Source organism: Elaeis guineensis, chromosome 3 (assembly GCF_000442705.2).
Source record: "Elaeis guineensis isolate ETL-2024a chromosome 3, EG11, whole genome shotgun sequence".
In the NCBI taxonomy this organism is placed as follows: domain Eukaryota; kingdom Viridiplantae; phylum Streptophyta; class Magnoliopsida; order Arecales; family Arecaceae; genus Elaeis; species Elaeis guineensis.
In genome coordinates this window covers 127,867,636-127,880,578 of record NC_025995.2, presented here as the reverse complement: position 1 = coordinate 127,880,578, position 12,943 = coordinate 127,867,636, and the positions used below count along the sequence as shown (strand labels likewise).

The 12,943-nt window shown below is 56.0% G+C and overlaps 1 protein-coding gene across 1 annotated transcript in view; it reads left to right on the top strand.

Annotated features, from left to right (window-relative positions):
• The first annotated feature begins 12,872 nt into the window (after positions 1 to 12,872).
• The window catches only part of LOC140856365 (aspartate--tRNA ligase 2, cytoplasmic-like), a 6,888-nt gene continuing 6,817 nt past the window's right edge, over positions 12,873 to 12,943 (top strand). The window contains 1 exon segment of the mRNA XM_073253472.1: positions 12,873 to 12,878. Coding sequence (XP_073109573.1) covers positions 12,873 to 12,878 — 6 coding nt within the window.

Genomic DNA, 12,943 nt, shown 5'->3' with positions numbered 1-12,943 from the left:
TCAATTGTTTAGCTCTGACACAAAAGGCGGGATATGGCATACTACAGTTGTACACCATTCAGATATTTTTCATGTGAAAATGTGGTTTCATCAGTATTATAATGCATCTTGCAGGTTGCTGTTTTTCTTTTTGGTGAGTAGGTTGGATGATTATGATCCAATTACATAGAAGGAAAGAACGGATGATCGTGACTCGAGACTGTAATCCATCAACCGGCCGAACTGTTGATGTTTTCCTTTAGTGTTTTCTCTGTTAGAGTTTATTAGTATTAATGCCTCTTGCATGAAGCCGTAAATACCAAGGTCTAGATTCACTGTTGTTTTTTATCCAACCATAACACAGCTGGTTTATGATTGCGCCAGCACAAAGATGCTTGAACAGCAAAACTCTAAGCTCTTCCATATTAGAAATATGGTACGTTGATGGAAGACTATGAATTATGTCGTATCCTAACAATCATGCATTACCATATTCGCATGCAAAGAGATTTGTAGTCTACTCATCAATACATTACATTAAGGGGATGTTTGGTTAGCATGGGAAGCGGAATGGATCGGAATTGGCGGGAAGCGGAATGATCAAATTTTTTGAAATATTTGATTTATGATTGAATAGAAATTTGAATTTGTAGAAAAAAATGGAAATTGAGTTCTAGATAGGTGGGATTATTTTTATTCTATCTCAAAATTGAAATTAGAATGAGACTCTTTCCAATCAAATATTGGAAATGTAAGTCATCTATTCTCATTCAAATTCAGAACTCCTACTCCCTTCAACTAAACACCTATGGGAGGGAAAAAAAGAAATGGCTGGTAAAATAATATGGGAACTGTTGGGGGATACCCACCGACCGACCGACCGTCTGTCGGAGGGCCCGACCTTCTGGCAGCCCGACCGACCGACTATCGGAGGGCCCGACCTGGCAGCCCGGCCGACTAACCGACGATCCGACGGACGACTCTGCCTGGCCGATCATAAGTCGGGCGACAGGCCGACGGACGCCATCAGCGGCTAACTGCGGCCATTCCACGGTCCATTCCCGACCGACTAAACCCAGAGGTCCGTTAGCCGACCCACATGAAGCTCGCCGACCGACGGAGGAGTCCGACGCCACTCTGCTGGCCACCGACCCTGGGTCGGCCGACTCCACCAACCGCCGTACGGCCGCCAGACGTTGTCAGCTCTGACACGGACATGCGGCACGGTCACCTAGGGGCGTTGTCCCGCCGAGAACCGGATCAACCCTGGTGATTAGACGGCTACACGGCGACGTGACATTTTCACGGCGGCTCTGACAGCCTACAGTGAGTTGACAGTTCCTCACTTGTCCGCGCCATTAATGATGGCGCCATACCGTGCTCCACTATATATACCGGGGAAGGCAACAGTGCAAGGGATCGATCCGCCCGTCTCTCCCACATACGCAGGCTCGCCCCTCTCTCTCTCTCTCTCTCTCTCTCCCTCTCAGAGCTCTCTGTCTGCATTTCACTGTTGCCCAGTCACCTCTCTGACTTGACCGTCGGAGGGTCCCCACCGGAGCCGCCTCCGGTCAGTGCGGACTTCCTTTTGCAGGTGCACGCTTCCCGGCGATCGGGCGACGAGGCGATTGGCCGCAACAGATTGGCGCGCCAGGTAGGGGACAGCATGACGAAGACAAGAGCTCAACGATCGAGAATCACTGGGTCGGCAAGGCGTTCTTCCCGCCGGGAAGAAGCCTCCCCACCCCCACCGGCGGCGGAGCCTAGCTCTCCGCACCCCGCAGTAACTACGGAGGCCCAGATTGCGGCCATCGTGCGGCAGATGACCGTTCTGACCGACGCAGTCAAAAGCCTCCAGCAACAACCGGCGGCCCGACCTATGCCTTCCAGGAGTAGCCGCCGACGGTCGCGCCGACCCCTGCCGCTTCCAGGCGAGCACTCCCAACAGCGCTCCCACGGGGAGGAGGAGGGTCGACCTCGGCGCGACGACCGACGGTCCCAGCGGCCCTCTCCTTCCCCGTTGGAACGGGCGAGGAAGGAAAAGCGGCCGCGCACACCGTCGGCCTCTCCTTCAGAGTCTTCCGGAGGCTCCACTCCTGGGGTCTCCCAGCATCGACGAGCGGACGACTACGAGCGACGGTTCGAGGAGATCGACCGCCGACTCGCCCAATTGCAGATGGACGGCCAGAAGTCTTCGAATGACGTCGACTTCCAGACCGCCCAACCTCTCTCCCGACTGGTCCTCGACGAGCCGATTCCCAGTCGGTTCAAGATGCCGCACGTGGAGCCCTACGACGGCTCCACCGACCCAGTCGACCACCTCGAGAGCTATAAAGCTCTCATGACAATTCAAGGGGCAACCGACGCTCTTTTTTGCATCGGTTTCCCCGCCACACTTCGCAAAGCTGCCAGGGCTTGGTACTCCGGTCTTCGATCGGGCAGTATCCATTCCTTCGCGCAGCTCGAGCACTCGTTCGTGGCCCATTTCAGCACCAGCCGAAAGCCGCCGCGAACGTCGGATAGCCTTTTCTCCCTCAAGCAGGGGGAAAACGAGACGCTCCGACACTTCGTGGCGCGATTCAACGCTGCCACGCTCGAGGTCCGGGACCTCAACGAAGACATGGCGGTTTCAGCCATGAAGAGGGGCCTGAGGTCGTCCCGATTTACCTATTCTCTGGACAAGACCCTCCCCCGAACATACGCCGAGCTATTGGAGCGCGCATACAAGTATATGCGCGCGGACGAAGGAGCGTCCGACCGACGCTTGGTCGAGCCCAGGGGTCCGAAGGAGAAACGAAGAAAAGGTCGGGAGCCCGCCGAACCAAGCCGGCCCCCGGCCGGTAGTCGGCTTTCTCCACCCCGACAGATCCAAAAATCACCCCGCCGACAGACTCCAAGGTCGGTGCGTCCCAGGTATGACTCCTACACTCCTCTCTCCGCTCCCCGTGCGCAGATCTTGATGGAGATCGAGGGGAAGGAATACCTGCGACGGCCTCCGCCTCTGAAGGCAAAGGGCCTCGACCATCGGAAGTACTGCCGGTTCCATCGGAGCCACGGCCACGACACCGAGCGATGCATCCAGTTGAAGGACGAGATCGAAAATCTCATCCGCCGAGGGTATCTCGGCAAGTTTCGAAAGGGTCCGCCGACCCGACCGACTGCCGATCGATGCCCCCAGCCGACTGAGGAGGCACCAACTAACCAGCCGACGGCCGGAGTCATCAACATGATTTCCAAGCGGCTGGGATCGGGGACGTCTACAGGAGGGGAGCCGACCAAAAAACCACGACCGAACGACGTAATCACCTTCGCGGAAGACGACGTTCGGGGCATCCAGACTCCCCACGACGATGCTGTTGTTGTGTCGGCGACAATAGCCAATTACGATGTAAAACGAATTTTTGTTGATAATGGAAGTTCGACAAATGTTTTGTTTTACTCGACCTTCTCCCGAATGCGACTACCGACGGATCGACTTAGTGGGGTCTCCACGCCCTTGATCGACTTTGCCGGAGACACCGTCACGACAGAAGGAGAAATCACCCTGCCCGTGACGGTCGGTACCGAACCACGGCAAAGCACGGTCTCCCTCATCTTCGCGGTCGTCCAAGTCCCTTCGGCCTACAATGCCATACTCGGGCGACCCGGACTGAACGCTCTCAGGGCGATCGTCTCGACGTACCATCTCCTTGTTCGATTCCCGACCAGAAACGGAGTCGGGGAGATGCGCGGAGATCAACAGCTCGCCCGACGATGCTTTCAAATCTCCGCCCAAAGCAACGAGACGAAGGATCCCCTGACAATCGACAAACTGGATCAACGGGAGGAGGAAGAGCGGGGTTCGCCGGCCGAGCAGCTCGAGGCGATCCCGATAGGAGAAAATCCCGACAGAAAAGTTTGGGTCGGGTCTCAATTGCCCGACGCCGAACGCCACCGACTGGCGGAGCTCCTGACGGCCAACGCCGACATATTCGCATGGTCGGCAGCTGATATGTCGGGCATCCCTCCGGAAACAATGACTCACCGACTCAACATCGATCCGACGATGAAACCGGTGAGGCAGAAGAAAAGGTCCTTCGCCCCAGAAAGGCAGAAGGCCATCGACGAGGAAGTGGACAAGCTGCTCGAAGCGGGCTTCATTCGCGAATCCACGTATCCCGATTGGCTCGCCAATGTCGTCATGGTCAAGAAAGCCAACGGGAAGTGGAGGATCTGTATCGACTACACCGACCTCAACCGAGCATGCCCGAAGGATAGCTTTCCACTCCCAAAGATCGACCAGCTGGTGGATGCGACGTCCGGATTTCGACTGCTCAGCTTCATGGACGTCTTCGTCGGGTACAATCAGATCCGGATGGCGCCTGAAGACGAGGAGCACACCGCGTTCGTGACCCCCAAGGGCCTCTACTGCTACAGGGTGATGCCCTTCGGATTGAAGAACGCCGGTGCCACCTACCAGCGACTCGTCAATAAGGTCTTCAAAGACCAGATCGGCCGCAACATGGAAGTGTATGTGGACGACATGCTGGTGAAGAGCACGCAGATCCCGGACCATGTTCAGGATCTCGACGAGACCTTCCGCACCCTTCGACGACACCGAATGAAGCTCAATCCGACCAAATGCGCCTTCGGAGTAACCTCGGGGAAGTTCCTCGGATTCCTCGTTTCTCGGAGAGGGATCGAGGCCAACCCTGAGAAGATAAAGGCGATCCTCGACATGCGTCATCCGAACACCAAGAAGGAGGTCCAGCAGCTGAACGGGAGAATCGTCGCTCTTAGCCGATTCATTTCCCGATCAGCTGAAAGGTGCCTCCCGTTCTTCAAGACCCTGCGCCAGACGAATGGTTTTTCTTGGTCGGATGAGTGCGAACAGGCCTTTGAAGACCTGAAGAGGTACTTGGCTTCCCCGCCGCTGCTCGTAAAGCCGCAGATCGGGGAGACCTTGTATCTCTACTTGGCTACATCTTCTGAGGCGATCAGTTCGGTGCTCGTTCGGGAAAACGAATGCCGAGCCCATCAGCCCATCTACTACATCAGCAAAGTGCTCCACGGCGCCGAAGCCAGATACTCGGAGACGGAAAAGATGGTCTTCGCCCTGACCGTCTCCGCGCAACGGCTCCGCCCATACTTCCAGGCCCACGCCATCGTGGTACTCACCAACCAGCCCCTGAGGGCCGTACTGCGCCGACCCGACACATCCGGACGACTCGCTAAGTGGGCAATGAAGCTCAGCGAGTTCGACATTCAGTACCGACCGAGGCCTGCCTTGAAGGCTCAGGTCTTGGCCGACTTCATCGCCGAATGCCCGACGACCGACGAAAGGTCGGGAGCGGAAGGCCCGGGACGAGATTCGGTCTCTGAGCGGGACCCGATCTCCACCTGGGTACTTCACATCGACGGAGCCTCCAACGCTCAGGGAAGCGGGGCCGGGCTCCTGCTCACGAACTCGGACGGGGTAGTCACCGAATACGCCCTCCGGTTCGACTTCAAGGCCTCCAACAATCAAGCCGAATACGAGGCACTCCTCGCGGGCTTGAGGATGGCGAAGGAATTGGGCGTCGACAGCCTCCGGGCATTCTCCGACTCTCAGCTGATCGTGGGGCAGGTCAAGGGCGACTTTGAGGCGCGAGATCCGACCATGATCCAGTATCTTCAGAAGGTAAAGGATCTCGTGGCCCGCCTCGAGTATTTCGAGATCTCCCACATCCCCAGGGCGGAGAACGCTCGTGCCGATGCTCTCTCCAGATTGGCAACGTCGGCCTATGATTCTTTAGGTCGGACGTTTGTCGAAAACCTCCAACAGCCGAGCATTGATCGGGTCGAAGAAGTGCAACAGCTAACGTCCGAACCAAGTTGGATGGACCCGATCGTCCGGTACTTGTCCGACGGGACCAGTCCCAAAGATCCCGCGGAGGCCAAGCGACTCCGATGGTCGGCGTCACAATATGTGATCATGGACGGCCGACTCTACAAGAGGTCGTTCTCCCTCCCTCTGCTCAGGTGTTTGGGACCGACCGACGCCGACTACGCTCTCCGAGAGGTTCACGAAGGAATTTGTGGGAATCACTTGGGGGGCAAGTCCTTAGCCTTCAAGGTCTTGCGACGGGGCTACTACTGGCCGACCATGCGAAAGGATGCGGCAGAGTTGGTCCGAAGGTGCGAGCCATGCCAGAAGTATGCCAATATTCAGCGCCAACCGGCCAGCCAAATCGCTCCCCTTGTCGCTCCGTGGCCCTTCGCTCAGTGGGGAGTCAATATTCTCGGCCCCTTCCCACCGGCGTCGGGCCAAAGGAAGTTCATCGTTGTCGCCATCGACTACTTCACGAAGTGGGTCGAGGCTGAGCCCTTGGCGCAGATCACCGAGCGGAAGATGGAGGACTTCGTCCAAAAGTCCATCATTTTCAGGTTCGGATTGCCGCACACCATCATCACCGACAACGGGCGGCAATTCGACAACCAAGACTTCAAGGACTTCTGCGCCAGGTTCCACATCCGTCATCGACTAACTTCAGTCGGGCACCCACAGTCCAATGGCGAGGTCGAGGTGACGAACCGAACCTTGCTCCATGGACTCAAGACCCGACTGAACGAAGCCAAAGGTCTCTGGGTCGACGAGCTGGGCTCCGTCCTATGGGCTTACCGAACGACCCCCCGTATCCCGACCGGGGAGTCGCCGTTCAGTTTGGCCTACGGGACAGAAGCTATGATCCCGCTCGAGATTGGCCTGCCATCTTCAAGGGTCGAGCAGTACCGCGAGCCGGACAACTCCGAAAGCCGGAGGGCCGACCTAGACCTCCTCCCCGAACTGCGAGATGAGGCTCAAATCCGAATGGCCTCATACCGACAGAGGGTCGCCCGGTACTACAACGCCAAGGTCAGACCAAAGCTCTTTAAACCTGGCGACCTAGTCTTGAGGAAGGCGGAGGTGTCGAAGCCCTTGGACCAAGGGAAGATGGCTCCCAACTGGGAAGGACCCTACAAGGTTGCTGACACCTTCGGGCCGAGAGCCTATCGGCTGGAAACCCTTGAGGAAAAAACCATTCCCCGGACTTGGAACGCCGACAACTTGAAGCTGTATTACCAGTGAATGCTGTAATTCAATCATCGGAATACAAGTTCAGTTTGAAAAATCGGAGTTCTAACTCTTCGACTACTGATCGGCGCTCAGCCCCGACGCATCGACGCGGACCTGGAACCGACGACACATCGGCCCCTTACTCGGACCGATGCATCTACGATGACGGGAGTTTGTACTCCTTCTACGGTCGAATTTTCGGGCAGAATCCATCGGCCGACTGATCGATCGGGCCCCGACCGAAGAAAGGCTAAAAGCCCACGCGGCTGTTGCCGCGACATTCCGACCGGGCTACGGCCGGTCGAGGGATATTCGGCTTACCACCGTCTATCACATGACACGACCTGCGGCCGGCTGAACGACACTCGGTTCGCCACCGTCTGTCGAAGGACATGAGAACCCGACGCAAGTACTTGGGGATCCGACTTACTATCGCTCCCCCGACACTGCGCCGGTCGATGTTCGAGTAAACGCATCTACGGAAGTCTGACTACCGAACCTTACCAGGTTCGATCGGATCCCGACTTAACAGATGCGCCCGAATAGCGACTACAATTATTGAAAACCGACCTAAAGTCGGGACACAAGCTACTTCGGAGCTGTGCAAGCCGGTTGAGTCCTACCGACTTACCCGAGTTGGCGACTTCTCTAAGTTGGCGACTACGGTTCGACATTACAGCGATAAGAAACATTACAAACAAGAAGCAAAAGAGAATACAATTTCATTCATTGATTAAAAGAAATTACAAAGTCGGGCCGAAGCCGATTACATGTGTTTTCAAAAAGAAACAAAAGGAAGACAGTCGGCTGGACCGATCATTCGTCCTGGATAATCTCTTCGACCGACGGAGGATCGGGAAGAATCGGCGTCTCGACCATAAGCGGCGCTGGGTCGGCGGCGGAAGGATGTCCTTCAGTCGGCAAGGGACCTCCGGTCGGCTCCTGCTCCGGGACGGCTTCCTCCGTTGGGATGATGTCTCCCGACTGATGGTCGGCCTCCTCTTCGGTTCCGTCCTCTTCGGCGAGTAGCGGCGCGACTCGGCTGACGTCCACCTCCGGGTACAAGGCATGGACGGCATCCCGACCATCTTCGAACCCGACCCGGTAGGAGGCGAAGCCCGATTCGAGCATCTCCTCCTTGAACCGGTCGGAGGCCCGGAAGTCCTCAACCGCACGATCGGCCGACTCCCTCGCCGACCGTGCCTCGTCCTCAACGTGGGCCAGCTCCTCCTTCGCCAACTCCGCCTCGGCCCTGGCAATTTCGGCGTCGATTTGGGCGATGGACAAGTCCTCTTCGGTTTCCGCGAGCTTCCCCAGGCTGACCCGAAGTTGCTCGCGTTCCCCTTGGAGTTCGGAGGTGGCACTGTCCCGTTCGCGTCGAAGACGACGCACGACCCGGCCTTTGTGCTTGGCCTCCTTCTTGGCCGACTTCAGCTCGGCCATAAGCCGGGAGACCTCGTCCGTCAACTTGGCCTCCCGGTCGACCGACTCCTGTAGCTGGTCGACTAGCATCGTTCTTTCGGCCTCGGCCGCCGCCGACCTTTCCTTGAAGGCTGCCCGAACGTCGCCGAACCTTCGGTATCCGGTCTCCAACTCGGACATGGTGAAGATCAGCTGCCGACGGAAAAAAGCTTTGTCAGAATTATGTGGCAAGCAAAAATTTTTAAGGGAAAAGGGGACGCGAAGCTTACCTCCACCATCGACGGGTAGAACCGCGACAGCATCTCGGTCACCTGCCGAGATCGCAACGACTGAACGTCGGTACGGAGGAGGATCCCCTGGCACAACCTCCTCGCAAGGTTGTGATCGGCCAAGGCCGATGCACCCTCGGGGTAGTATGCGCTTTGGGGCATTGATCTCTCCTCCTCCGAGGGCTCCATCGGGGCTTTCCCCCGATCAGCTGCCCCCACCGACGGGACTGGCAGCGATGGGACGCTGGAGTTCAACCCGGCGCCCCCCGTTGCGCCAGCGGACGCCTCCGGACGATGTTCGGCTTCCCGAACGACATCCGGCTCCACCCGCGGCGGCGAAACCGCCGACACTCCTTCGGCCACTTCCTCGGTCGGCCTCTCCTCGACTCGGACGGTCGGGCCGCGAGGGCTATAATCGGCTCCGACCTCTCGGTCGCCGACGCTTCCACGGTTGGCGGGACTGGGGCTGGTCTCTTGGAAGGGCGCGAAGGGCCTGCCCCCGACGCTGGCCTCTTCCTCGCGGCGGCAAACTGACGAATTTCGGCGTCGGTCGGCCTCATCCTCGGTGGTGTCCCTGCAAAACCGACCACTGTTAAAGGCCGGACCGGGACTACCCTAAAGCCGAACAAAAAGAAAAGCTGAGGAATTGGGCGATACCTATTCGGGGGACCAGACTCAGGCCGGCATCATAGAGAGCTTGCTCGGTAACAAGCTCCCTCTGCTTCGGGACCAACATGTCTTTGAGTCGGTGGAAGTCCTCCCGGTCGTCCACGTCGACCCGACTGTTGTCGTTGGCCTCAGTTCGGGTACACCCCAGCGAGAAGGAAAGCCCCAAGAGGAGGAAGAGGAAACAAAGAAAAACTGGTTCTTCCATCCATGAATGGACGATGGAAGACCGGTTATGAAGGCAAGACCCTTCCGGGGGTTGAAGAGCCACCACCCTCGGGCCTTAGGGTGGGGTCGGAGCACGAAGAAGGCCCGGAAGAGGGAAACGCGGGGGTTGGTCGGCAAGAGCTGACACAACAGCGCGAAAGAAATGATTAGCCGGACAGAGTTCGGCGCCAGTTGCGCCGGACAGAGTCCGTAGTAATCAAGCAGATTCCGGACGAACTCCGGAATCGGAAGTCGAAGACCCGCACGAAGGTCCTCAACGTACAGCCCCAGGTCGCCGGGCGGAGGGTTGTTGACCCGACCGCCGGCCCCTGGAGCATAGAGCCGAAACTGCTCCGGGATGCGATAGTGCTCCCGAAGCTGATCGACGTTCGGCCCCGAAAGCGAGGAGGCCTCATCTTCCGGAGCCGATCGGGTGTCGTCGGTCGGGTTCCCCGACCGAGCTCCCTGAGTCAGTTTCCTGGTCATTGTGCAGGAACCGAAAGAAAGGAAAGGAGGAAGAAAGCAAGAAGGGGAAGGAGGACCACGAACCCGATGGACCCTCCGGAAGTAGAGAAGAGCTCTGCCGCGACGACCGAAAATCGCCCGGACAGAGTTTCCCCAGCAAATGGCAAATGTGGGTCAGGGTCCGGGAGGTCCTATATATATAGGGCCGACCGACGGCCGAGATGCTCCCGCGCCGACCAAGGTCCCCCAGATGCGCGACGCGTGGCGCCCGCCGGTTGGCTAAGGATTCGGCGCGCTTCGCCCCGGGACGCCCGCACCGCCTGCATTAAATGCCGGAGCGGGCGCCGGCCAACCACCTTGACACGCGGCGCGCGGGGGTTGGCTCCGCCGTCGGCCGCCGCGCCGGTCCGCGTTCCCGATGGGACGCCTCATCCACGATCGGCGCCGAATATCGATCGACTGATGCGGTATCGTCCGGCACCCGATCTTCTGGCACCGACGTGACGGCTGACAACGACAAGACGTGGCGTCTGACACCTGACGCCGGCGCGACTTCCGGCATCGACTAGACGTTCGGATCACTGGAATTCGTGAGATGTCTGACAACGGATCAGCCGGCGGTACGGTCGGATCTGCACATGCGACAAATCCACTCCCAGTCGTCCGGCCTTGCTACCCGAATGAAGGCATCGACCAGCTCTCCACCCGACTTGGGAGTGGAGGGGGGCAACTGTTGGGGGATACCCACCGACCGACCGACTCTGTCGGAGGGCCCGACCGTCTGGCAGCCCGACCGACCGACTATCGGAGGGCCCGACCTGGCAGCCCGGCCGACTAACCGACGACCCGACGGACGACTCTGCCTGGCCGATCATAAGTCGGGCGACAGGCCGACGGACGCCATCAGCGGCTAACTGCGGCCATTCCACGGTCCATTCCCGACCGACTATCGGAGGGCCCGACCTGGCAGCCCGGCCGACTAACCGACGACCCGACGGACGACTCTGCCTGGCCGATCATAAGTCGGGCGACAGGCCGACGGACGCCATCAGCGGCTAACTGCGGCCATTCCACGGTCCATTCCCGACCGACCAAACCCAGAGGTCCGTTAGCCGACCCACATGAAGCTCGCCGACCGACGGAGGAGTCCGACGCCACTCTGCTGGCCACCGACCCTGGGTCGGCCGACTCCACAACCGCCGTACGGCCGCCAGACGTTGTCAGCTCTGACACGGACATGCGGCACGGTCACCTAGGGGCGTTGTCCCGCCGAGAACCGGGTCAACCCTGGTGATTAGACGGCTACACGGCGACGTGACATTTTCACGGCGGCTCTGACAGCCTACGGTGAGTTGACAGTTCCTCACTTGTCCGCGCCATTAATGATGGCGCCATACCGTGCTCCACTATATATACCGGGGAAGGCAACAGTGCAAAGGGGGATCCGCCCGTCTCTCTCCACATACGCAGGCTCGCCCCTCTCTCTCTCTCTCTCTCCCTCTCAGAGCTCCTGTCTGCATTTCACTGTTGCCCAGTCACCTCTCTGACTTTGACCGTCGGAGGGTCCCCACCGGAGCCGCCTCCGGTCAGTGCGGACTTCCTTTTGCAGGTGCACGCTTCCCGGCGATCGGGCGACGAGGCGATTGGCCGCAACATTACCCATTTTTTTTTCCTCTCCTAGTTCTGGAAAAAAGCTTCGTAAATGTAACTGGAAAAAAAAAAAAAAAGCTTCATAAATAAAGCAACTGTGACATAGTAAACATTAACTTGTATTAATTTCATCAATGAGTCTATGTATCTTCATAGTCCTCTGTTCAGTCTAAACAGTTATAGCTTCTCTATGTTTTCTTATGACTTAGAAGTTGAATTACCGATTGTGGTATTTAGCTGTTTATCTACTGCTCTATAATTAAAGCTAGATGTTAACTCTTAATAATTGTTGGTCAGGCTAAGTATTAATTCTTGGATGTCGGCAAACAGCTTATCTTTGAACATTGCATGCAATATATAGCTTTACTCCCATGGCTTTATGATTAATGTTACGGCACACTCATCTCTGGAGTGGCCCCTCTGCAATGTGGGTTGGCATCAATGTTGTTCCCCACTAAAGTTAGGAGGAAGCATCTCATGATTCCATTCTGTTGAAGTTTTCTTCTGCAATGCCATACGCATACAGGCTTGGCTAAAAAAAAAAAAAAATCCACTATTAAAACCTTCTACAATGTTTCATTATTGGAGCCTGCTTGCAATTTGGCCCTCTCCATGAGATCAATCCAAGATTTAGCTATTCAGTCAATTATTTCTCCCCATCTTATTCCTAAATTGATCTAATCAAGCAACTGCAATTTCCCAGATCGATAATTTACTCATTCATAGGTTTACAAAACCTGAAACCTCTTGTTCTTTCCCAAGATTTCTGCATTCATAAGGTGCATATACGCTAACAGTCTAGAGGAATTTTCATGCCTCGTTTTTTCTGGGAAGTTGCCCACTCGAATTTTTTGTTTATCACCTCCTATTGAGATGGCCGGTGTCCTAGATACCTTTTAATATCACTTTCATTTTTTTATTTTTAAAAATAATAAAATAAAAAATTATTTTTAATTTTAATTTTTTAAAATAATATATATTTATTATTATTAATTATTTTAAAAAATAAATATGATGATAATAATAAAAATAATGATAATAGTAATAAAAATAGTAGAGATGGTAATGATTTTGATAGCACTGCTGATTAATGATTAGCGGAGATAGTGACAATAGCAGCAATGATGTAACGAAACGTGATGATGGTAACAATATTAATAATAATTTAAGATCGATAATATAATAAAGATAACAATGGTCATAATGCCAA